The following is a 27,887-nucleotide window of genomic DNA, read 5'->3' as shown; positions in this document are numbered from 1 at the left end:
TGCCAACCACATAATCGGTGAGTTGCATCCGGGAAGATTTCTCGAATTGCTGCCTTCATTGCTTCGTCACCGTCTGTGACCACAACACTAGGAGACTTGTTCAGCATGACTTCTAGAAATTTTTGCAACAACCACGTATATGTTTGTAGTCCGTTCGTCCTCTACCAAGGCAAAACCAAATATACATGTTTGGCGGTGATGGTTATAACCTGAGAAGATTACCAAGGGCCTTCTGTACTTATTCTTCCGGTAGGTTGTATCGAATGCAAGCACATCTCCAAAGCACTGATAATCGGACCTACAAATGCCATCTGCCCAAAATAAATTTGCCAGCCGACCTTCATCAGTAGCACTGTACCTTGTCATGGCCATCGGATCGACATCTGCTTTCCCAAGTAGATAGCTAATCGTCGCATTGGAATCCCCACCAATGAGCATTGCACGACGAGCTCTTTGAAAGTGATTATCTAGGTCCTTCTTTGTGAACCCGACATTGGCATAACCACCGGCTTGGCCTACTATTAGTCCCATTATTTTAGAGGTTGGAAGACCATGATCATGCATGGTATTCGCCTGAGCTTTTTGTGGCTCAGTCAACCCTCGGTGGTTTGGAATTAAGTGTACCAAGCATTGTGGGACAAGATCGTGGTTGTGTTTCTCGACTAATTTTTTAACCCTCCAAGTCGAAGTTTTAGTGTCAAGATACACCGCAAGCATGGCTTCACAACCAGTGCGAGTCAGCGCTCTATGCTCCCGCTTCCTACTCAAACTAGATATGTATTTCTCGGCTCTTTTTCCTTCCTTGCTACAAAAAAACCTCCTTCTGCGCTGTGTTCCATCTTTTCCACGTGCTGTATCACCCTTGCGAACTCTGTAACACCCTAATATTCAAATCCTTATGCTCGAGTCATAAGTCAATGATATTACGGTGGTACGACTCTCAGGTGGATTTTTTTAATATATAAATATAGGTAAATTCGAAAGGAATATTAATCGAGAAGCCTGAAAAGAGTAGAAATAAAATCGCGAAGACGTTTCACTCACGTTTCGACAACGAAAAGTTAAACTGTTAGCCCGAATGCGATATGCGGACAAGGCATAAAGGAGATTAAGAGATAGATAACAGATAGATATATATAACATAAGTAATAGCCACTAGTCGCGACCCGCGAAGTTTAGGCCGGCTAGGGTACAGTATGAAAGTAACTGACAACAGTACATCCTAATCTCTCCCAAAGGAAACATAAGAGCCTCTATAGGCAAGTTCCAAAAGAGTTCAGCACATAATATAATCTTTTCAAAACAAAAGTGGAGAGATTCTAAGGAAAACCCAAAGTAGAGAAAATAAATATCTTCGCCGTCTCTCAGACGAACCGCAGCTCACTTCTGAGCACCTGAACCTGTATCTGAAAAACAAGAGATATATACGGAATGAGAACCCCGGGCCCATGGGTTCCCAGTACGGTAAAAGTGCCAAATAAATACAATGCACTGCAATAAAAACTCACTAAGCATCCTAAACTCCTTTTCACCAAGTATCCAGACTAGATTCTCACTAATCCATAAATAGGCATCTGTCGTAAGGGGATACTAAATCTAGTTCATGTTACACATGTTTCCCAATTCGCTGATTCTTTCACGAATCAGACTCAGAATTATAAGCAAAACCATTACCAGTTGTTCTGCCTCAGTAACTTTATATCAATACATCATACCCTCGCCTGGAGCTAGTGAAATCACATCACTGCGTCTACCCAGGGGGCTCAAATGATCTCATTCAAAAATCATCATCATTATGCAATCGCATTATCAACTCATCTCATCAAGAACAGCCCCCAACATCCACCGACACCATCACGAGGGATCTCTCAGTTGTACAAACACAAGCAATACAGACAAGTAATACACAAATAAGGTACAAGTAGAACAAGTAGCATGTAATCAGGTAACATAGCATATATGATATAGAAATCCAGAACAAATAGGCAAACCCAAACAATTCAAACATATGCAAATGATGTATGCCTGCCCTATGGCTGATGATACCATCTGTCGGTTATATAGCCAACCCGACACGTCTTGGTAGCTAACCATGGACAGAAACACCCCTTGCGGAGCAAGTAGGTTTGAGCTACAACCTCCTTGCTACTACCCGCTCAGCCCAGAGCCAGTGGAACAACCACTACTGCGGCTACTACCCAGGCGGGTGTTTAATAGCTCAACCTGGAGCGAGTGGATTCACCACTACTACCGCTACTACCCAGGCGTCACAATCTCTGACCTGGAGCAAGTGGGACGAACCACAACCCTTGCTACTGTCCAGGTATCTCAAGCATTAACCTGGAGCAAGTGGGACGAACCACAACCCTTGCTACTGCCCAGGTATCTTAATCATTGACCCGGAGCAAGCGGGACGAACCACAACCCTTGCTACTGCCCAGGTATCTTAATCATTGACCCGGAGCAAGCGGGACGAACCACAACCCTTACTACTGCCCAGGTATCTTAAGCATATATTCATTCAATCTCAATTCAAATTATCAATCCTCATTGTTATCAAATCTCAAACATTAACCTGGAGCAAGTGGGACGAACCCCAACCCTTACTACTACCCAGGTATCAGAGTTACATTCATTCAAAACTCCATAATTAACTCATTTATCATAAACATCCTTTTCCGTCTCATACCCGGAGCAAGTAGGCAATGCCACTGCCTACTACCCGGGGTTACACATCACATTTCAACATTTTCCATTATTATCGATTTAACACATTCATTCATTAATCATATATGCATTTATACTCAGCCATAATCAATAATGGCTTTGCCGTGACCCGGCAATAACTCAGCCATCCGGCTCATGGTTCAATCAAGAACCAGCCATTTATCAATAGATATAGCCCTTCGGCTCATGGCATACACGGTACTCCTACCGTCATCCTCCATATCTCATATAATCATCGTTGATCACCATTGATCATAACTTTTTCCCCTTGCTTCACTCGCAAGTTACCACATCCCCTAGTTCCTTTCTCATTACTAAGCATATCATAATGATTTAATACATAAGGGGTGAGATCGGAGGCTTAAAAGTATGAGATTTGGCTTTTAGAACTCAAAAATCAACTTTGGCATGAAAGCAGGGCCACGCGTACGCGTACTCCACGCGCACACGTGGATGGCCACAAAATTCATCGGTGCATACGCGCCATTCACGCGGACGCGCGGATTGAAAAATAGACAACGACGCGTACGCGTCAGCCACGCGTACGCGTGGGTACACTTGCGCCCCAAGCACAAGACTGGCACAACTCTGGCACAACTCTCGCGAAAATGGCTGGGCAATGGGTGCAGCGCATCGACGCGCACGCGCACACCACGCGCACGCGTGGATGGTGCTTTCTTGAAGAACGACGCGTACGCGCCAAGTGCCCCTACGCGTGGAGGGTCATTCTGCTAAAAATTTTCTAAGTTAAAAGCTGCAGAAGTCACAGATTCAACCCCCAATCTTCCGACGGACATAACTTCCTCATTTTAAATCGTTTTTCACCTGTTCTTCGAACGGCATGGGCATCCCGGATCCAATTTCATTTCTAAACAGATTTGGCACAAAACAAAGATCCGTAGTCCAAGTTATGTCCCGTCAAAGTATGCCCAAAAACCATATTTTCATATAAAACCACAAAGTGCCATTTTCAAAACAAGCCATTTTCAACTCTTTTCAAAATCAACCAAAACATGCCAATTTCAACCCTTTTTGAAACCAATCAAAATATACCAAAATCAACATCAAGCCTCCTCAACTCATACATTAACACTTTACCACGAATCACAAGACCATCATATAACCATCTTTACCTATTTCAAGCAAATGGCTAAATTACAAACATATCAACATGTCATACATCCTTCCTCATCTCAATTTCCAACAATACTATTTCCAATCAACCATCATTATACATAATCAATATCATAATCACTATCACGTGGTATCACCCACAAATCAACCTTAATCATTCCTCAAGCATATATCACAATATATATACCTCTCATGCATCGTCATACCATCAAGACATCAATAATCATAATCACATATATGACCACATAATATTTCTCAACCCAAAACCAAACATACTTCATCTATATAATTTCACCCTTCACTCCTCAAACCTTATTATTTAACAATCAACCCAATCATTCGCATATTCATTATATGAAATTCATCCAATCACTTGTGTCATCATACAATGCACACATCAACTTACCTCCCTTACCTCTTTCCGGCCTCCGGCCTAAAATTTACGGCCTCCGGCCCAATTTCACAATTTAAATGCATAAACCACAAATTAATACTCATTACCCAATACATCAAATTTTCAATACACCAAGCATACAAGGCCACACAATTCTCAACCCAATCATCAATTCACATTACATACCAACTATGCATATTAGCATCAACCATTTACACAATCCAAACTTAATCCTAGGGGCATCTAGCCTAGGAATTCTCATCACACCACACGGTACTTAAATGAAACTTAAATCGTACCTCTTGTAGCCAAATCAATTGAGCCTCTTCTATGGAAGTCTCCACCAACCCTTAGCTCCAAGCCTCACCAAAGCTCCACAAGCAATACCAACCTCCCAATTGTGCACCAAAACCATCAAATGCACTAACATAACCAATATGACATACATACATCAACCTAGGGCTCATAAAAATGACAAATCACAAGGGTTTGAGCATTTCTTACCTCAGCCCATATGAAGTAGGGATAGAACTCACTTAGAATTCATGTTGGAGTATCCCTAAACACCCAAAATCACAAGATTTCAACACTAACTTCCTAAAAACGTGTAACAGTGGGGAAATTCGAAAAATGGGCAGAGATGAATGGAATACTCACCACAAAACTTAGATAGAAATGTAGAGGATGAGAAGAGCGACGCGTGGCCGCAAACGGCTCGTCAATCGGAGCTCCGTAGCTCAAGTTATGGTGGTTTGAAGATCAAAGAGAGTTAGGTTTTCTCTCTTCTCTTCTCTCTTCTTAATTCAGCGCCCCAACCCTTCTTTTTAGGGTAAAATGAGCTGAAATGCTCATAACTAATGTTTATATATGTTGGGTCTTGGGCCCACTTAGGCCCAGTTCACTTATTTTTATCCGTTGGCCCAATTTTGGACCAAAACCTTTAAGATTAGCGCTCTAAATCGCACTTCAAATATTTCTACCTCCCCTAATTATAATTCCTCATTTCTTAATCTTATTTACTCATAATTAATTTTCTCAGCTGCAGTACCAGACAGGTCTCAGCCGGTACTGCCGGTCAAAATTCCACTGCGCGCTTTTACTCAGGAAACTATGTCTTCCGACTCAGAAAAACTCACTGAATCCAAATATCATATTTAAATCATCAAATTCCAATGGCCAAATCTTCCAACCATATTCGCTCCTACTTAACTCATTATTTAATTAATTTCGGTTAGACCGGGTATTACATTCTACCCCCCTAACAGAAATTTTCGCCCTCGAAAATTCCATCCATCACTACGAGTACACGAGCGTAGTCTGCCGTTATATCCAACGCATAACCGTTCCAAGGTCCTTTTACTCTGCGCGCTTCCGTTGCCGCGCTCTGATTTCTCTATCTCTGAGGATCTCGGTCATTCGTTCCTTACTTTTATCGTCTCATGAAGTCACACCCTATTAAATCTCAAATCATGTCATCAATAATATTGTCATCATCGTTAATCATAGCCATCATCACACATCACTATAATCAATCAAAGCTTTCTTCGTTTTTAGAATCCAATGAGTTTGTACTAACAAGCTGACAAATTCTTAAGAATCCGCTTTCCTCTAATAATCTATAAAAGCTTTCAAGACACTTCTCTTTTGTTGAAGTTACTCAGATCAAAAATCATTTTCAAAAATATAACCAAATACTCTTTCAAATTCTTGGGAAAATTTTCAACAGCGCCTCTCCAAACATTGGAGTTTACCACCCGTCACGGGTTCCCTCAAACCAATCTCAGTACCGCATCAACATTTCAATTTAATGGTTTTCACATTCTTCTTTCAAAACCAATCATTACAAATCCCAAACTAAATCCAAGGTCACTATGACCAAACATCATAGCACTCATCTCTCGAACACAACAACTTGCACTCAATCATCATCTAAATCTGACTATGCATCAATGGTAATTTCCTCATCCATTTCGGAACCATTAAGGCTCACCGTCGCAATTAATTCCAATTATCGAGAATCAGTATCTGTATAAGCTCACTAAACTTTTAAGTACTCAAAGCATAAAGCATTTTTAATCATATCCCACTTTTCCTTATTATTACCATACTATGCTAACGCTTTTAGCAAGCTTCCGCTATGCCACTTTGATTTCTCGTCAAGTATTAGCTCCATCACTTATTTCCTCAAGTACCCAACCACAACTTAGTATGACTGGCATTTCAAATCAACGTTTCCAAATCCCTCATTTAGGACAATCCCTTATCTATTTAAATCAACGGAACTAAAAGTCACGGGTCAATCCGTTTTACCAAAAATCTAGAATTCATCCAACTACATAACAAACACAACACATCATTCTCAACAGAAAATCATTTACATCATAGGCATTTATCCATTTGTATTAAGGTAAATCCTTACTCGGACCATCCGGTTTACTTCTCAGTCTAATATTAAGTTCGACAGTCCCAATTCTACTGTACAGGCGGTATTATAAAATCATGCACTGTCCTTTAAGCTTGATGATAATAATTACCTCAATCTTATTGTCGCAATCGGCCCGTATCCTGACTCCCTCCTTGTTGGCAATTTCTTGATACATGCCCTGGTAACCCGCACTTGTAACATACACCTAACCCCAATCGGCACGGCCTATTTGGTTGATGACTTCCACACCTCCGACAGCTCAAAACATCAGAAGTAGCCGTTACCCGTTTTCCGTTACCGTTTCTTTGGGACTCCTCACTCGTCGCAAAGTCATTTCGCCTTTGAGGAAAACGTTGTGGGTATCCTCTTCTCTTAAACTCTTGACCCCTTGTTGGGTATTCTTGATTGTGCTCCCTGCGGTGGGACTCCCGACGGTCATTCTTTGCCTCAACAGCCTTCCTCACACATTCTTCAGCAATACAGCTCTTGTTCACAAGTTCGGAGAAGACCCTAATCTCCATCGGTCCAACGGAGCTCAGGATTTCACTTCGAAGTCCTCCCTCATACTTAATACACTTCCATTCCTCGAAGTCTCCCGGAGCTCCCTGACACATGCGGGAAAACCTGAATAGCTCCTCAAATTTGTCTGTATACTCAGATACGGACATAGCACCTTGCTTCAGCTGCAGTAACTCCAATTCCTTGGCTGTTCTGGCGGAATTCGGAAAGTACTTCTTATAGAATTCCACCTGGAAGGCATCCCAAGTGATATGATCATTCCCCTGTTGCAGGAGACGTCGAGCCCCTTGCCACCAATGCGATGCTTCCCCCATGAGCAGATAGGTAGCAAATTCAACACGCTGCTCTTCAGGCACCAACTGCGCTTGCAGCGCTCGCTCCATGGCCTGAAACCAAGTATCAGCTTCAGTCGGATTGGTGGTCCCCTTGAACTTAGGTGGATTAACCTTTAAGAAAGTTGCCAGTGTCATCGGGCCCTGAGCTTCCCTTCCGCCATTGCCATTATTGTTTATCTGTTGCCCAAGAGCCTCCGCAGTGGCTTGCATAGTAGCAGCCATATTCTCCAACGCCGCCATAAGGTTTACCGGGTTATTCGGGTTGACTTCCGGTTCCTGCGTACTAGTACGATCTCTCTCACATCCCTGACTGGGTCCACGAGGCGCCATCTGGTTCCTATACACACCAAACAATCGATATCAAGTTGATCAGTCTCAATATCGGAAGTATAGTGCTTCAAAGTACCAAAGGTACACTCATGGACTTCATGCTAGATGTATCAGTTAGATACCCTAACTAGCACAGGCACAGACTCAGAGTATGCATTGAAGCATAAGCAGTTCTGATGAGCGGATAATTTGTACACTTTTTGGCATTGTTTTTAGTATGTTTTTGGTATGATCTAGTTATTTTTTAGTATATTTTTATTAGTTTTTAGTTAAAATTCACTTTTCTGGACTTTACTATGAGTTTGTGTGTTTTTCTGTGATTTCAGGTATTTTCTGGCTGAAATTGAGGGATCTGAGCAAAAATCTGATCCAGAGACTCAAAAGGACTGCAGATGCTGTTGGATTCTGACCTCCCTGCACTCGAAGTGGATTTTCTGGAGCTACAGAAGCCCAATTGGCGCGCTCTCAACGGCGTTGGAAAGTAGACATCCTGGGCTTTCCAGCAATATATGATAGTCCATACTTTGCCCAAGATTTGATGGCCCAAACCGGCGCTCAAAGTCACCTACAGAAATTCCAGCGTTAAACGCCGGAACTGGCATAAAATTTGGAGTTAAACGCCCAAACTGGCATGAAAGCTGGCGTTTAACTCCAGAAAAGGTCTCTACACGAAATTCCTTCATTGCTCAGCCCAAGCACACACCAAGTGGGTCCGGAAGTAGATTTTTATGTCATTTACTCATTTCTGTACACCTTAGGCTACTAGTTATCTATAAGTAGGACCTTTTACTATTGTATTAGGAGACTTTGGTAGCTATCTTCGTTTTATGCTATCTTAGATCATTTGGGAGGCTGGCCATTCGGCCATGCCTAGACCTTGTTCTTATGTATTTTCAACGGTGGAGTTTCTACACACCATAGATTAAGGTGTGGAGCTCTGCTGTACCTCGAGTATTAATGCAATTACTATTGTTCTTCTATTCAATTCCGCTTGTTCTTTGTCCAAGATATCACTTGTTCTTCAACATGATGAATGTGATGATTGACGCCCATCACCATTCTCACTCATGAACAAAGTGACTGACAACCACTCTTGTTCTACACGCATCTGAGGCTTAGTGAATATCTCTTGGATTCCTGATTGCACGATGCATGGTTGATCGCCTGACAACCGAGTGCTCGCCTGACAAATGAGCCAGCCATTCCGTGAGATCAGAGTCTTCGTGGTATAGGCGAGAACTGATGGCAGCATTCAAGAGAATCCAGAAGGTCTAACCTTGTCTGTGGTGTTCTGAGTAGGATTCAATGACTGAATGACTGTGACGTGCTTCAAACTTGTAACCTGCTGGGCGTAGTGACAACGCAAAAGAATCAATGGGTTCTATTCCAGTAGGAGCGGGAACCAACCGGTGATTGGCCGTACTGTGACAGAGTGCGTGAGCATTAGCTTTCACTGCGAGGATGGGAGGTAGCCATTGACAACGGTGAAACCCTACATGAGCTTGCCATGGAAAGGAGTAAGAAGGATTGGATGAAGGCAGTAGGAAAGCAGAGAGACGGAAGGGAAGGCATCTTCATACGCTTATCTGAAGTTCCTACCAATGAATTACATAAGTATCTCTATCTTTATCTTTTATATTATTTTCGTTCATCATCATATCCATTTGAGTTTGCCTGACTAAGATTTACAAGATGACCATAGCTTGCTTCAATACTAACAATCTCCGTGGGATCGACCCTTACTCACGTAAGGTATTACTTGGACGACCCAGTGCACTTGCTGGTTAGTTGTGTGAAGTTGTAGTGTTCACAATTTTGCGCACCAAGTTTTTGGCGCCGTTGCCGGGGATTGTTCAAGTTTTGAGCAAGCTTTTGGTAACAATGCCAGGGATTGTTCTAGTTTGGACAACTGACGGTTCATCTTGTTGCTTAGATTAGGTATTTATTTTTTTTCAAAATTCTTGAAGATGAATTCTAGAGTTTCATGATGATTTGTTGAAATCTGGCTGGCTGAGAAGCCATGTCTAATCTGATTGGACCGAGGTTTCAACTTATCATCACAAGAGCTTGTTGATTTTCATCAATCTTGCTTTTGGAGCAGTGATCTGCTAAGGCTTGGCTGACCTTTGGTCATGTCTAGTGTTTTGGACCGAAGCTTTCTTTGAAAGCTTGGCTGGCTGTGAAGCCATGTCTAATTCCTGGACCGGAGTCTTAGACTAACATTGCACTGATTCCTGGAATTCTCATTAAGAATTTTGATACCTTTTTCCACCTAATTTTCGAAAAACACAAAAAAAAAATCACAAAATCATAAAAACCAAAAATATTTGATGTTTCTTGCTTAAGTATAGTGTCTCATCTTAAGTTTGGTGTCAATTGCATGCATTCATTCACGTGTCTTAAGGATCTTCAAATAATTCTTGATGATTTCTTACTCTGATCTTTGAATTCTTTTGGCTTGAGTGTTTATGTGTCTCATATAGTGTCAGTAGTATACAAACTGCTAAGTTTGGTGTCTTGCATGCATTGTTATTTGATTCTTGTTGCATTTTGATTATTAAAAATCCAAAAATATTTTTAATTTGTGTCTTTTCAAGTCAATTATACAAAGAATTGAAGATTCAGAACATGCTGCAGAGGAATTATACAGAAAAAGCTGAGCATTCAAAAATGCCCAGTGAAGAAGACAGACTGGCGTTTAAACGCCAGCCAGGGTACCTGGTTGGGCGTTTAACGCCCAAAGAGGTAGCATTTTGGGCGTTAAACGCCAGAATGTATACCATTCTGGGCGTTTAACGCCAGGATGGTGCTAGGGGGAAGATTTTGTTTTCAAAATCAATTTTTTTCAAGTTTTCAAAGTTTTTCAAAATCAAATCTCTTTCAAATCATATCTTTTCAATCAAATGTTTTCAAAATCAATTTCTTTCCTTTTTCAAAGATACTTACTAACAATTAATGATTTGATTGAACATTTTTTGCCTTTTCTGTTGAGAAAGGTTTTATGTTTGAATCATATCTTTTCTTGTTAGGCAAGTCATTAATTTTTAAAATCATATCTTTTCAAATTGTTTTCAAATCATATCTTCTCAATCACATCTTTTTAAGACCATAACTTTTCAATCATATTTTTTTTATCACATCTTTTTCAAAATAGTTTTCAATCAAATCTTTTTAAACTTCTAATTTCAAAATCTTTTTCAAAAATCACTTGATTTCTTTTTCACTTTGAATTTTCGAAAATTATCAATCAAATTTTCAAAATGTTTTCAAAATCTTTTAATTGAATTTTCGAAAATTCTCTTCCCTCCTTCTCACATCCTTCTATTTATGGAGTACCACTCCTTCTTAATGCACAATTCGAACCTTATCTAATTAAAGTTCGAATTCTTCTTCTCCTTCTTTCTTCTATTTTTCTTTTCCTCTGACACCTCAAGGAATCTCTATACTGTGACATAGAGGATTCCACATTTTCTTTTTTCTCTTCTCTTTCATATGAGCAGGAGCAGAGACAAAGGCATTCTTGTTGAAGCTGACCCTGAACCTGAGAGAACCTTGAAGCGAAAGCTAAGAGAAGCTAAAGCACAACTCTCTGTTGAGGACCTGACCGAATTCTTCAAGGAAGAAGAACCCATGGCAGCCGAAAACAACAACAATGCCAACAATGCAAGGAAGGTGCTGGGTGACTTCACTGCACCTACTCCTGATTTCTATGGGAGAAGCATCTCTATCCCTGCCATTGGAGCAAACAACTTTGAGCTTAAGCCTCAATTAGTTTCTCTAATGCAACAGAATTGCAAGTTTCATGGACTTCCAATGGAAGATCCTCATCAGTTCTTAGCTGAATTCTTGCAAATCTGTGACACAGTCAAGACTAATGGGGTTGACCCTGAGGTCTATAGACTGATGCTATTCCCTTTTGCTGTAAGAGACAGAGCTAGAATATGGTTGGATTCTCAACCTAAAGAAAGCCTGGACTCTTGGGAAAAGCTAGTCAATGCCTTCTTGGCAAAGTTCTTTCCACCACAAAGATGGAGTAAGCTTAGAGTGGAAGTCCAAACCTTCAGACAGAAGGATGGAGAATCCCTCTATGAAGCTTGGGAAAGATACAAACAATTAATCAGAAGATGTCCTTCAGACATGCTTTCTGAATGGAGCATCATATGTATTTTTTATGATGGTCTCTCTGAACTATCCAAGATGTCTTTGGATAGCTCTGCTGGAGGATCTCTTCATCTGAAGAAGACGCCTACAGAGGCTCAAGAGCTAATTGAAATGGTTGCAAATAACCAATTCATGTACACTTCTGAAAGGAATCCTGTGAACAATGGGACTAGTCAGAAGAAAGGAGTTCTTGAGATTGACACTCTGAATGCCATTTTGGCTCAGAATAAAATATTGACTCAACAAGTCAATTTGATTTCTCAAAGTCTGTCTGGAATGCAAAATACACCTGGCAGTACTAAGGAAGCTTCATCTGAGGAAGAAGCTTATGATCCTGAGAACCCTTCAATGGAAGAGGTGAATTACCTAGGAGAACCCTATGGAAACACCTATAATTCTTCATGGAGAAATCACCCAAATTTCTCATGGAAAAATCAAGAGAGACCTCAACAAGGTTTCAATAATAATAATGGTGGAAGAAACAGGTTTAGCAATAACAAGCCTTTTCCATCATCTTCTCAGCAATAGAAAGAGAGTTCTAAGCAGAATACCTCTGACTTAGCAACAATGGTCTCTGATCTAATCAAAACCACTCAAAGTTTCATAAATGAAACACGGTCCTCCATCAGAAATCTGGAAGGACAAGTGGGTCAGCTGAGCAAGAAAGTTACTGAACTCCCTCCTAGTACTCTCCCAAGCAACACAGAAGAAAATCCAAAAGGAGAGTGTAAAGCCATAACCATGGCCGAATATGGAGAGGAAAGAGAGGAGGTGGATGCCACTGAGGAAGACCTCAATGGGCGTGCACCAACCTCCTCTGAGTTCCCCAATGAGGAACCATGAGAATCTGAGGCTCAAAATGAGACCATAGAGATTCCATTGGATTTACTTCTGCCTTTCATGAGCTCTGATGAGTATTCTTCCTCTAAAGAGGATGAGTATGTCACTGAAGAGCAAGTTGCTAAATACCTTGGAGCAATCATGAAGTTAAATGACAAGTTATTTGGAAATGAGACTTGGGAAGATGAACCTCCCTTGCTCACCAAAGAACTGGATGACTTGTTTAGGCAGAAATTACCTCAAAAGAGGCAGGATCCTGGGAAGTTTTCTATACCTTGTACCATAGGCACCATGACCTTCAAGAAGGCCTTGTGTGACTTAGGGTCAAGTGTAAACCTCATGCCCCTCTCTGTAATGGAGAAATTAGGGATCTTTGAGGTGCAAGCTGCAAAAATCTCACTAGAGATGGCAGACAACTCAAGAAAACAAGCCTATGGACTTGTAGAGGATGTTCTGGTAAAAGTTGAAGACCATTACATCCCTACTGATTTCATAGTCCTAGAGACTGGGAAGTGCATGGATGAATCCATCATCCTTGGCAGACCCTTCCTAGCCACAGCAAAGGCTGTGATTGATGTTGATAGAGGTGAACTAATCATTCAAGTGAATGAAGAATCCTTGGTGTTTAAGGCTCAAGGATATCCCTCTGTCATCATGGAGAGGAAGCATGAAGAGCTTCTCTCAAAACAGAGCTAAGCAGAGCCCCCACAGTCAAACTCTAAGTTTGGTGTTGGGAGGCCACAACCAAACTCTAAGTTTGGTGTTGAACCCCCACATTCAAACTCTAAGTTTGGTGTTGGGAGGTTCCAACACGGTTCTGAGCATTTCTGAGGCTCCATGAGAGTCCTCTGTCAAGCTAATGACATTAAAGAAGCGCTTGTTGGGAGGCAACCCAATGTTTTATAATTAACTATTTTCTTTTGTTATTTTATCTTTTTTGTAGGTTGATGATCATAAGAAATCACAAAAACAATGAAAAAAGCAAAAACAGAATGAAAAACAGGAAGAAAAACAGCACACCCTGGAGGAAGATGCTGCTGGCGTTTAAACGCCAGTAAGCCTAGCAGTTGGGCGTTTAACGCCCAGTCTGGCACCATTCTGGGCGTTTAACGCCAGAAAGGGGCACCAGACTGGCGTTAAACGCCAGAAAAGGGCTAGAACCTGGCGTTAAACGCCAGGAATGGGCACCAGCCCGGCGTTTAACGCCAGAAATGGCTCAAAACGTGGATTTTGATGCCATTTGGTGCAGGGATGACTTTTCCTTGACACCACAGGATCTGTGGACCCCACAGGACCCCACCACCACTCTCTCTCTTCTTCCCCCATTCACCAATCACCTCAACACCTCTTCCCCAAAAACCCTTCACCTATCAAATCCCATCTTTCTCTTCACCACTCACATCCATCCTTCATAAAACCCCACCAAACCCACCCATAATGGCCGAACCATTACTCCCCTCTCTCCTATATATACCCTTCTTCAACCCTTCATTTTCACACAACCTAAACACCACTTCTCCCCCTCTTTGGCCGAACACACCACCATCTCCCTATTCCTCATTTCTTCTTCTTCTACTCTCTTCTTTCTTCTTTTGCTCGAGGACGAGCAAACATTTTAAGTTTGGTGTGGTAAAAGCGTTGCTTTTTCATAACCATTATGGCATCCAAGGCCGGAGAAACCTCTAGAAAGAGGAAAGGGAAGGCAAAAGCTTCCACCTCCGAGTCATGGGAGATGGATAGATTCCTCTCAAGGGTGCATCAAGACCACTTCTATGAAGTTGTGGCCTTGAAGAAGGTGATCCCCGAGGTCCCCTTTTCACTCAAAAAGGGTGAATATCCGGAGATCCGCCATGAGATCCGAAGAAGAGGTTGGGAAGTACTTACCAACCCCATTCAACAAGTCGGAATCTTGATGGTCCAAGAGTTCTATGCCAATGCATGGATCACAAAGAACCATGATCAAAGTATGAACCCGGATCCAAAGAATTATCTCACTATGGTTCGGGGGAAATACTTGGATTTTAGTCCGGAGAGTGTGAGGGTGGCATTCAACTTGCCTATGATGCAAGGAGATGAGCATCCTTATACAAGAAGGGTCAACTTTGATCAAAGGTTGGACCAAGTCCTCACAATCATATGTGAAGAGGGCGCACAATGGAAGCAAGATTCAAGAGAAAAGCCGGTTCAATTGAGAAGGCATGACCTCAAGCCCGTGGCTAGAGGATGGTTAGAGTTCATACAACGCTCAATCATTCCCACTAGCAACCGGTCTGAAGTTACCGTAGACCGGGCTATCATGATCCATAGCATCATGATTGGAGAAGAAGTGGAAGTTCATGAGGTTATAGCCCAAGAACTCTATAAAGTGGCGGACAAGTCTTCCACCTTGGCAAGGCTAGCCTTCCCTCATCTCATTTGTCACCTCTGTTATTCAGTTGGAGTTGACATAGAAGGAGATACCCCCATTGATGAGGACAAGCCCATCACCAAGAAACGGATGGAGCACACAAGAGACCCCTCTCATCAAGAGATCCCTGAGATGCCTCAAGGGATGCACTTTCCTCCACAAGACTATTGGGAGCAAGTAAACACCTCCCTAGGAGAGTTGAGTTCCAACATGGGACAACTAAGGGTGGAGCATCAAGAACACTCCATTCTCCTCCATGAAATTAGAGAAGATCAAAGAATCATGAGAGAGGAGCAACAAAGACAAGGAACAGACATTGAGGAGCTCAAGCACTCCATAGGATCTTCAAGAGGAAGAAAGAGCCGCCATCACTAAGGTGGACCCGTTCTTTAATTTCCTTGTTCTTTATTCTTCTATTTTTCGAATTTTGTGCTTTATGTTATCTATGTTTGTGTCTTGTGATCATTAGTGTCTTTAGTGTCTATGCCTTAAAGTTATGAATGTCCTATGAATCCATCACCCTTCTTGAATAAAAACGTGCTTAATTGAAAAGGAAAGAATTGCATGAATTTTGAATTTTATAATAGTTTAATTATTTTGATGTGGTGGCATTACTTTTGTTCTCTGAATGTATGCTTAAACAGTGCATATGTCTTTTGAATTTGTGGTTCATGAATGTTGGCTCTTGAAAGAATGATGAAAAAGGAGACATGTTACTGAGGATCTGAAAAATCATTAAAAATGATTCTTGAAGCAAGAAAAAGCAGTGAATACAAAAAAAAAAAGGGGGAAGGAGACGAAAAAAAAAAAGAAAGAAAAGAAAAGAAAAAAAGAAAAAAGAGAAGGAATAAAGTTGTGATCCAAGGCAATAAGAGTGTGCTTAAGAACCCTGGACACCTCTAATTGGGGACTTTAGCAAAGCTGAGTCACAATCTGAAAATGTTCACCCAATTATGTGTCTGTGGCATGTATGTATCCGGTGGTAATACTGGAAGACAGAGTGCTTTGGGCCATAGCCAAGACTCAATAAATAGCTATGTTCAAGAATCATCATACTTAACTAGGAGAATCAATAACACTATCTGGATTCTGAGTTCCTAAAGAAGCCAACCATTCTGAATTCCAAAGGATAGAGTGAGATGCCAAAACTATTCAGAGGCAAAAAGCTAAAAGCCCCGCTCATCTAATTAATACTGATCTTCACAGATGTTTTTGGAGTTTATTGCATATTCTCTTCTTTTTATCTTAATTGATTTTCAGTTGCTTGGGGACAAGCAACAATTTAAGTTTGGTGTTGTGATGAGCGGATAATTTGTACACTTTTTGGCATTGTTTTTAGTATGTTTTTGGTATGATCTAGTTAGTTTTTAGTATATTTTTATTAGTTTTTAGTTAAAATTCAATTTTCTGGACTTTACTATGAGTTTGTGTGTTTTTCTGTGATTTCAGGTATTTTCTGGCTGAAATTGAGGGATCTGAGCAAAAATCTGATCCAGAGACTCAAAAGGACTGCAGATGCTATTGGATTCTGACCTCCCTGCACTCGAAGTGGATTTTCTGGAGCTACAGAAGCCCAATTGGCGCGCTCTCAACGGCGTTGGAAAGTAGACATCCTGGGCTTTCCAGCAATATATGATAGTCCATACTTTGCCCAAGATTTGATGGCCCAAACCGGCGCTCAAAGTCACCTACAGAAATTCCAGCGTTAAACGCCGGAACTGGCATAAAATTTGGAGTTAAACGCCCAAACTGGCATGAAAGCTGGCGTTTAACTCCAGAAAAGGTCTCTACACGAAATTCCTTCATTGCTCAGCCCAAGCACACACCAAGTGGGCCTGGAAGTGGATTTTTATGTCATTTACTCATTTCTGTACACCTTAGGCTACTAGTTATCTATAAGTAGGACCTTTTACTATTGTATTAGGAGACTTTGGTAGCTATCTTCGTTTTATGCTATCTTAGATCATTTGGGAGGCTGGCCATTCGGCCATGCCTAGACCTTGTTCTTATGTATTTTCAACGGTGGAGTTTCTACACACCATAGATTAAGGTGTGGAGCTCTGCTGTACCTCGAGTATTAATGCAATTACTATTGTTCTTCTATTCAATTCCGCTTGTTCTTTGTCCAAGATATCACTTGTTCTTCAACATGATGAAGGTGATGATTGACGCCCATCACCATTCTCACTCATGAACAAAGTGACTGACAACCACTCTTGTTCTACACGCATCTGAGGCTTAGTGAATATCTCTTGGATTCCTGATTGCACGATGCATGGTTGATCGCCTGACAACCGAGTGCTCGCCTGACAAACGAGCCAGCCATTCCGTGAGATCAGAGTCTTCGTGGTATAGGCGAGAACTGATGGCAGCATTCAAGAGAATCCGGAAGGTCTAACCTTGTCTGTGGTGTTCTGAGTAGGATTCAATGACTGAATGACTGTGACGTGCTTCAAACTTGTAACCTGCTGGGCGTAGTGACAACGCAAAAGAATCAATGGGTTCTATTCCAGTAGGAGCGGGAACCAACCGGTGATTGGCCGTACTGTGACAGAGTGCGTGAGCATTAGCTTTCACTGCGAGGATGGGAGGTAGCCATTGACAACGGTGAAACCCTACATGAGCTTGCCATGGAAAGGAGTAAGAAGGATTGGATGAAGGCAGTAGGAAAGCAGAGAGACGGAAGGGAAGGCATCTTCATACGCTTATCTGAAGTTCCTACCAATGAATTACATAAGTATCTCTATCTTTATCTTTTATATTATTTTCGTTCATCATCATATCCATTTGAGTTTGCCTGACTAAGATTTACAAGATGACCATAGCTTGCTTCAATACTAACAATCTCCGTGGGATCGACCCTTACTCACGTAAGGTATTACTTGGACGACCCAGTGCACTTGCTGGTTAGTTGTGTGAAGTTGTAGTGTTCACAATTTTGCGCACCAAGTTCCATCCCTCAGGCTCACGAGGACGAACTGCTCTGATACCATAATGTAACACCCTAATATTCAAATCCTTATGCTCGAGTCATAAGTCAATGATATTACGGTGGTACGACTCTCAGGTGGATTTTTTTAATATATAAATATAGGTAAATTCGAAAGGAATATTAATCGAGAAGCCTGAAAAGAGTAGAAATAAAATCGCGAAGACGTTTCACTCACGTTTCGACAACGAAAAGTTAAACTGTTAGCCCGAATGCGATATGCGGACAAGGCATAAAGGAGATTAAGAGATAGATAACAGATAGATATATATAACATAAGTAATAGTCACTAGTCGCGACCCGCGAAGTTTAGGCCGGCTAGGGTACAGTATGAAAGTAACTGACAACAGTACATCCTAATCTCTCCCAAAGGAAACATAAGAGCCTCTATAGGCAAGTTCCAAAAGAGTTCAGCACATAATATAATCTTTTCAAAACAAAAGTGGAGAGATTCTAAGGAAAACCCAAAGTAGAGAAAATAAATATCTTCGCCGTCTCTCAGACGAACCGCAGCTCACTTCTGAGCACCTGAACCTGTATCTGAAAAACAAGAGATATATACGGAATGAGAATCCCGGGCCCATGGGTTCCCAGTACGGTAAAAGTGCCAAATAAATACAATGCACTGCAATAAAAACTCACTAAGCATCCTAAACTCCTTTTCACCAAGTATCCAGCCTAGATTCTCACTAATCCATAAATAGGCATCTGTCGTAAGGGGATACTAAATCTAGTTCATGTTACACATGTTTCCCAATTCGCTGATTCTTTCACGAATCAGACTCAGAATTATAAGCAAAACCATTACCAGTTGTTCTGCCTCAGCAACTTTATATCAATACATCATACCCTCGCCTGGAGCTAGTGAAATCACATCACTGCGTCTACCCAGGGGGCTCAAATGATCTCATGCAAAAATCATCATCATTATGCAATCGCATTATCAACTCATCTCATCAAGAACAGCCCCCAACATCCACCGACACCATCATGAGGGATCTCTCAGTTGTACAAACACAAGCAATACAGACAAGTAATACACAAATAAGGTACAAGTAGAACAAGTAGCATGTAATCAGGTAACATAGCATATATGATATAGAAATCCAGAACAAATAGGCAAACACAAACAATTCAAACATATGCAAATGATGTATGCCTGCCCTATGGCTGATGATACCATCTGTCGGTTATATAGCCAACCCGACACGTCCTGGTAGCTAACCATGGACAGAAACACCCCTTGCGGAGTAAGTAGGTTTGAGCTACAACCTCCTTGCTACTACCCGCTCAGCCCAGAGCCAGTGGAACAACCACTACTGCGGCTACTACCCAGGCGGGTGTTTAACAGCTCAACCTGGAGCGAGTGGATTCACCACTACTACCGCTACTACCCAGGCGTCACAATCTCTGACCTGGAGCAAGTGGGACGAACCACAACCCTTGCTACTGCCTAGGTATCTCAAGCATTAACCCGGAGCAAGTGGGACGAACCACAACCCTTGCTACTGCCCAGGTATCTTAATCATTGACCCGGAGCAAGCGGGACGAACCACAACCCTTGCTACTGCCCAGGTATCTTAATCATTGACCCGGAGCAAGCGGGACGAACCACAACTCTTGCTACTGCCCAGGTATCTTAAGCATATATTCATTCAATCTCAATTCAAATTATCAATCCTCATTGTTATCAAATCTCAAACATTAACCTGGAGCAAGTGGGACGAACCCCAACCCTTACTACTACCCAGGTATCAGAGTTACATTCATTCAAAACTCCATAATTAACTCATTTATCATAAACATCCTTTTTCGTCTCATACCCGGAGCAAGTGGGCAATGCCACTGCCTACTACCCGGGGTTACACATCACATTTCAACATTTTCCATTATTATCGATTTAACACATTCATTCATTAATCATATATGCATTTATACTCAGCCATAATCAATAATGGCTTTGCCGTGACCCGGCAATAACTCAGCCATCCGGCTCATGGTTCAATCAAGAACCAGCCATTTATTAATAGATATAGCCCTTCGGCTCATGGCATACACGGTACTCCTACCGTCATCCTCCATATCTCATATAATCATCGTTGATCACCATTGATCATAACTTTTTCCCCTTGCTTCACTCGCAAGTTACCACATCCCCTAGTTCCTTTCTCATTACTAAGCATATCATAATGATTTAATACATAAGGGGTGAGATCGGAGGCTTAAAAGTATGAGATTTGGCTTTTAGAACTCAAAAATCAACTTTGGCATGAAAGCAGGGCCACGCGTACGCGTACTCCACGCGCACGCGTGGATGGCCACAAAATTCATCGGCGCATACGCGCCATTCACGCGGACGCGCGGATTGAAAAATAGACAACGACGCGTACGCGTCAGCCACGCGTACGCGTGGGTACACTTGCGCCCCAAGCACAAGACTGGCACAACTCTGGCACAACTCTCGCGAAAATGGCTGGGCAATGGGTGCAGCGCATCGACGCGCACGCGCACACCACGCGCACGCGTGGATGGTGCCTTCTTGAAGAACGACGCGTACGCGCCAAGTGCGCCTACGCGTGGAGGGTCATTCTGCTAAAAATTTTCTAAGTTAAAAGCTGCAGAACTCACAGATTCAACACCCAATCTTCTGACGGACATAACTTCCTCATTTTAAATCGTTTTTCACCCGTTCTTCGAACGGCATGGACATCCCGGATCCAATTTCATTTCTAAATAGATTTGGCACAAAACAAAGATCCGTAGTCCAAGTTATGTCCCGTCAAAGTATGCCCAAAAACCATATTTTCATATAAAACCACAAAGTGCCATTTTCAAAACAAGCCATTTTCAACTCTTTTCAAAATCAACCAAAACATGCCAATTTCAACCCTTTTTGAAACCAATCAAAATATACCAAAATCAACATCAAGCCTCCTCAACTCATACATTAACACTTTACCACGAATCACAAGACCATCATATAACCATCTTTACCTATTTCAAGCAAATGGCTAAATTACAAACATATCAACATGTCATACATCCTTCCTCATCTCAATTTCCAACAATACTATTTCCAATCAACTATCATTATACATAATCAATATCATAATCACTATCACGTGGTATCACCCACAAATCAACCTTAATCATTCCTCAAGCATATATCACAATATATATACCTCTCATGCATCGTCATACCATCAAGACATCAATAATCATAATCACATATATGACCACATAATATTTCTCAACCCAAAACTAAACATACTTCATCTACATAATTTCACCCTTCACTCCTCAAACCTTATTATTTAACAATCAACCCAATCATTCGCATATTCATTATATGAAATTCATCCAATCACTTGTGTCATCATACAATGCACACATCAACTTACCTCCCTTACCTCTTTCCGGCCTCCGGCCCAAAATTTACGGCCTCCGGCCCAATTTCACAATTTAAATGCATAAACCACAAATTAATACTCATTACCCAATACATCAAATTTTCAATACACCAAGCATACAAGGCCACACAATTCTCAACCCAATCATTAATTCACATTACATACCAACTATGCATATTAGCATCAACCATTTACACAATCCAAACTTAATCCTAGGGGCATCTAGCCTAGGAATTCTCATCACACCACACGGTACTTAAATGAAACTTAAACCGTACCTCTTGTAGCCAAATCAATTGAGCCTCTTCTATGGAAGTCTCCACTAACCCTTAGCTCCAAGCCTCACCAAAGCTCCACAAGCAATACCAACCTCCCAATTGTGCACCAAAACCATCAAATGCACTAACATAACCAATATGACATACATACATCAACCTAGGGCTCATAAAAATGACAAATCACAAGGGTTTGAGCACTTCTTACCTCAGCCCATATGAAGTAGGGATAGAACTCACTTAGAATCCATGTTGGAGTATCCCTAAACACCCAAAATCACAAGATTTCAACACTAACTTCCTAAAAACGTGTAACAGTGGGGAAATTCGAAAACTGGGCAGAGATGAATGGAATACTCACCACAAAACTTAGATAGAAATGTAGAGGATGAGAAGAGCGATGCGTGGCCACAAACGGCTCGTCAATCGGAGCTCCGTAGCTCAAGTTATGGTGGTTTGAAGATCAAAGAGAGTTAGGTTTTCTCTCTTCTCTTCTCTCTTCTTAATTCAGCGCCCCAATCCTTCTTTTTAGGGTAAAATGAGCTGAAATGCTCATAACTAATGTTTATATATGTTGGGTCTTGGGCCCACTTAGGCCCAGTTCACTTATTTTTATCCGTTGGCCCAATTTTGGACCAAAACCTTTAAGATTAGCGCTCTAAATCGCACTTCAAATATTTCTACCTCCCATAATTATAATTCATCATTTCTTAATCTTATTTACTCATAATTAATTTTCTCAGCTGCAGTACCAGACAGGTCTCAGCCGGTACTGCCGGTCAAAATTCCACTGCGCGCTTTTACTCAGGAAACTATGTCTTCCGACTCAGAAAAACTCACTGAATCCAAATATCATATTTAAATCATCAAATTCCAATGGCCAAATCTTCCAACCATATTCGCTCCTACTTAACTCATTATTTAATTAATTTCGGTTAGACCGGGTATTACAAACTCCAAACCCGAGACACCTCGCATAACGTACATACAAGTTATAAGCTGCATCTGATGTTTCAAAGGTCTGGTTTATAATATCATCGGCCGTCACAGACACACACTTACTACTGCTGCCACCGCAATCACAAGTGCAGTTAACATTTTCTTTCACACTAGTCATCATGGAATCGTCGACGTTGTCTTGTGAACTGAGTGGTTCTGAGTCAACATCCATTGCACTCTAATGATATAGTAATAAGCAATAACTCGTAACTATAGCTAGATATATATGAGCAAGTAGAAGAGTAAGGCATGGTATATATAGAAGTTAAGACTTAGGAGTTAGGAGGAGACATCACGATGATTGGGTTACTATATTGTATCAAATAATGTACACATAGAAAGAGACAAGCAATTGAAGAGGTTTCTCTCTTACTTTAATTTCTAATTCACAATAAAAAAATGGGTAAGTAAGAAGCGTGATACAGTTGGATATAGGCCATGAAAAAATATAGTAATGCATGCCTAATATATGCTATATGTATCACAATCATCGTAAAGTGATCATCAACATTATAATATATATCAATGTCTTAATGATATTATTAGTTATTACATTATGTTTCAGAATGTGTGGTCCAATTAAGCAAGCTGTCATTGATAACTACATTTTATGAAATAAGAGAGTGGTGCGCGAAATTGTGAACTATACTTTTTCACAACTCTCATAATCCCTGGTAATGGCTCCAAAAACTTGGTGCGCTCAATACCATGGCATTACACAACTTCGCACAACTAACCAGCAAGTGCACTGGGTCGTCCAAGTAATAAACATTACGTGAGTAAGGGTCGATCCCACGGAGATTGTTAGTAATGAAGCAAGCTATGGTCATCTTGTAAATCTTAGTCAGGCAAACTCAGATATATATATGGTGATGAACGAAAATAACATAGAAGATAAAGATAGTGATACTTATGTATATCATTGGTGTATGAGCTTCAGACAAGTGTATGAAGATGCCTTCCCTTCCGTCTCTCTGCTTTCCTACAGCCTTCATCCAATTCTTTCTTACTCCTTTCCATGGCAAGCTCGTATAGGGTCTCACTGTTGTCAGCAGCTACCTCCCATCCGCGCAGTGAAAGCTAATGCACACACTCTGTCACAGTGCTGCCAATCACCGGTTTGGTTCCCTCCCCTACCGGAATAGAATAACTCTTTTGCGTCTGTCACTAACGCCCAGTAGGTTACAGGTTTGAAGCACGTCATAGTCATTCAATCATTGAATCCTACTCAGAATACCACAGACAAGGTTAGACCTTCCGGATTCTCTTGAATGCTGCCATCAGTTCTTGCCTATACCACGAAGACTCTGATCTCACGGAATGGCTGGCTCGTTTGTCAGGCGAGCACTCGGTTGTCAGGCGATCAACCATGCATCATGCAATCAGAAATCCAAGAGATATTCACTAAGCCTCGGATGCGTGTAGAACAAGAATGGTTGTCAGTCACCTTGTTCATGAGTGAGAATGGTGATGGGCGTCAATCATCACCTTCATCATGTTGAAGAACAAGTGATATCTTGGATAAAGAATAAGTGGAATTTGAATGGAAGAACAATAGTAATTGCATTAATACTCGAGGTACAGCAGAGCTCCACACCTTAATCTATGGTGTGTAGAAACTCCACCGTTGAAAATACATAAGAACAGGGTCTAGGCATGGCCGAATGGCCAGCCTCCCAAAGGTCTAAGATAGCCTAAAACAAAGATAGCTACCAAGATGTTCTCGATCTAAAATTGATCAAAAGATGCTCATACAATAGTAAAAGGTCCTACTTATAGAAAACTAGTACATAGATGAGTAAATGACATAAAAATCCACTTCCGGGCCCACTTGGTGTGTGCTTGGGCTGAGCAATGAAGAAATTTCGTGTAGAGACTCTCCTTGGAGTTAAACGCCAGCTTTAGTGCCAGTTTGGGCGTTTAACTCCCAATTAGGTGCCAGTTCCGGCGTTTAACGCTGGAATTTCTTGAGGTGACTTTGAACGCCGGTTTGGGCCATCAAATCTTGAGCAAAGTATGGACTATTATATATTGCTGGAAAGCCCAGGATGTCTACTTTCCAACGCCGTTGAGAGCGCGCCAATTGGGCTTCTGTAACTCCAGAAAATCCGCTTCGAGTGCAGGGAGGTCAGAATCCAACAGCATCTGCAGTCCTTTTGAGTCTCAGAATCAGATTTTTGCTCAGGTCCCTCAATTTCAGCCAGAAAATACCTGAAATCACAGAAAAACACACAAACTCATAGTAAAGTCCAGAAAAGTGAATTTTAACTAAAAACTAATAAAAATATAATAAAAACTAACTAAAAGATACTAAAAACATACTAAAAACAATGCCAAAAAGTATACAAATTATCCGCTCATCACAACACCAAACTTAAATTGTTGCTTGTCCTCAAGCAACTGAAAATCAAATAAGATAAAAAAGAAGAGAATATGCAATGAACTCCAAAAACATCTATGAAGATCAGTGTTAATTAGATGAGCGGGGCTTTTAGCTTTTTGTCTCTGAATAGTTTTGGCATCTCACTCTATCCCTTGTAATCCAGAATGGTTGGCTTCTTTAGGAACTTAGAATCCAGATAGTGTTATTGATTCTCCTAGTTAAGTATGATGATTCTTGAACACAGCTACTTATTGAGTCTTGGCCGTGGCCCAAAGCACTCTGTCTTCCAGTATTACCACCGGATACATACATGCCACAGACACATAATTGGGTGAACCTTTTCAGATTGTGACTCAGCTTTGCTAAAGTCCCCAATTAGAGGTGTCCAGGGTTCTTAAGCACACTCTTATTTGCCTTGGATCACCACTCTTATTCTTTCTTTTTTTTTTTTTCTTTTCTTCCTTTTTTTTTCGGTTTTTCTCTTTTTTTTTTTTCGTTTGCTTCCTTCTCTTTTTTTTTTTTTGAAATGCTTTTTCTTGCTTCAAGAATCATTTTATTGATTTTTCAGATCCTCAGTAACATGTCTCCTTTTTCATCATTCTTTCAAGAGCCAACATTCATGAACCACAAATTCAAAAGACATATGCACTGTTCAAGCATACATTCAGAGAACAAAAGTGTTGCCACCACATCAAAATAATTAAACTGTTATAAAATTCAGAATTCATGCAATTCTTTCCTTTTCAATTAAGCACATTTTTATTAAAGAAAGGTGATGGATTCATAGGACATTCATAACTTTAAGGCATAGACACTAAGACACTAATGATCACAAGACACAAACATGGGTAACATAAGCAAAAAAATTCGAAAAACAGAAGAATAAAGAACAAGGAAATCAAGGAACGGGTCCACCTTAGTGATGGCGGCTCTTTCTTGCTCTTGAAGATCCTATGGAGTGCTTGAGCTCCTCAATGTCTCTTCCTTGTCTTTGTTGCTCCTCCCTCATGATTCTTTGATCTTCTCTAATTTCATGAAGGATGATGGAGTGTTCTTGATGCTCCACCCTCAGTTGTCCCATGTTGGAACTCAACTCTCCTAGGGAGGTGTTTAGTTGCTCCCAATAGTTTTGTGGAGGAAAATTCATCCCTTGAGGAATCTCAGGGATCTCATGATGAGTGAGGTCTCTTGTGTACTCCATCCTTTTCTTGGTGATGGGCTTGTCCTCATCAATGGGAATGTCTCTCTCTATGTCAACTCCAACTGAATAACAGAGGTGACAAATGAGATGAGGAAAGGCTAACCTTGCCAAGGTGGAGGTCTTGTCCGCCACCTTATAGAGTTCTTGGGCTATAACCTCATGAACCTCTATTTCTTCTCCAATCATGATACTATGGGTCATGATGGCCCGGTCTATGGTAACTTCGGACCGGTTGCTAGTGGGGATGATTGAGCGTTGTATGAACTCTAACCATCCTCTAGCCACGGGCTTGAGGTCATGCCTTCTCAATTGGACCGGCTTTCCTCTTGAATCTTGCTTCCATTGTGCGCCCTCTTCACATATGACTGTGAGGACTTGGTCCAACCTTTGATCAAAGTTGACCCTTCTAGTGTAAGGATGCTCATCTCCTTGCATCATAGGCAAGTTGAACGCCACCCTCACACTCTCCGGACTAAAATCCAAGTATTTCCCCCGAACCATAGTGAGATAATTCTTTGGATTCGGGTTCACACTTTGGTCATGGTTCTTTGTGATCCATGCATTGGCATAGAACTCTTGAACCATCAAGATTCCGACTTGTTGAATGGGGTTGGTAAGAACTTCCCAACCTCTTCTTCGGATCTCATGGCGGATCTCCGGATATTCACCCTTTTTGAGTGAAAAGGGGACTTCGGGGATCACCTTCTTCAAGGCCACAACTTCATAGAAGTGGTCTTGATGCACCCTTGAGAGGAATCTATCCATCCACCATGACTCGGAGGTGGAAGCTTTTGCCTTCCCTTTCCTCTTTCTAGAGGTTTCTCCGGCCTTGGATGCCATAAATGGTTATGGAAAAACGAAAAAGCAACGCTTTTACCACACCAAACTTAAAATGTTTGCTCGTCCTCGAGCAAAAGAAGAAAGAAGGGAGTAGAAGAAGAAGAAATGAGGAAGAGGGGAGGTGGTAGTGTTTTCGGCCAAGAAGGGTAAGAAAGGGTGTTTAGGTTGTGTGAAAATGAATGGTTGAAGAAGGGTATTTATAGGAAAGAGGGGGGTAAAGGTTCGGCCATTAGGGTGGGTTTGGGAGGGAAAGTGGTTTGAATTTGAAGGGTGAGGTTGGTGGGGTTTTATGAAGGATGGATGTGAGTGGTGAAGAGAAAGATGGGATTTGATGGGTGAGGGATTTTTGGGGAAGAGGTATTGAGGTGATTGGTGAATGGGGGATGAAGAGAGAGTGATGGTAGGGTCCTGTGGGGTCCACAGATCCTGTAGTGTCAAGGAAAAGTCATCCCTGCACCAAAAGTTGCTCAAAATCACGTTTTGAGCCATTTCTGGCGTTAAACGCCGGGCTGGTGCCC

The 27,887-nt window shown here is 41.4% G+C and overlaps 1 protein-coding gene and 1 non-coding gene across 2 annotated transcripts; both read right to left on the bottom strand.

The window, feature by feature from the left end:
* Positions 1 to 87: 87 nt before the first annotated feature.
* Positions 88 to 23,117, bottom strand: LOC130949263 (protein FAR1-RELATED SEQUENCE 5-like). The gene is made up of 2 exons (XM_057878032.1): positions 22,936 to 23,117; positions 88 to 871 (listed from the first exon to the last, which is right to left on the bottom strand). Exons 1-2 carry the CDS (start codon positions 23,115 to 23,117, stop codon positions 88 to 90), a joined length of 966 nt encoding a protein of 321 aa, XP_057734015.1.
* Positions 11,900 to 12,007, bottom strand: LOC130952970 (small nucleolar RNA R71). The gene has a single exon (XR_009075144.1). It is a non-coding gene; the product is annotated as a small nucleolar RNA R71 (small nucleolar RNA).
* Positions 23,118 to 27,887: the final 4,770 nt, after the last annotated feature.

This window comes from Arachis stenosperma, chromosome 9 (assembly GCF_014773155.1).
Source record: "Arachis stenosperma cultivar V10309 chromosome 9, arast.V10309.gnm1.PFL2, whole genome shotgun sequence".
Lineage (NCBI taxonomy): Eukaryota > Viridiplantae > Streptophyta > Magnoliopsida > Fabales > Fabaceae > Arachis > Arachis stenosperma.
This window is presented reverse-complemented; position numbering and strand designations above follow the sequence as displayed.

What these genes read in the sequence shown, in the direction of transcription:
- LOC130949263 (XM_057878032.1), bottom strand. Translation starts at nt 23,117, where the DNA reads ATGGATGTTGACTCAGAACCACTCAGTTCACAAGACAACGTCGACGAT. An exon ending in TCAGATGCAGCTTATAACTT is followed by an intron (nt 872 to 22,935) that starts GTATGTACGTTA and finishes AGGGTGTTACAG; the next exon opens with AGTTCGCAAGGGTGATACAG.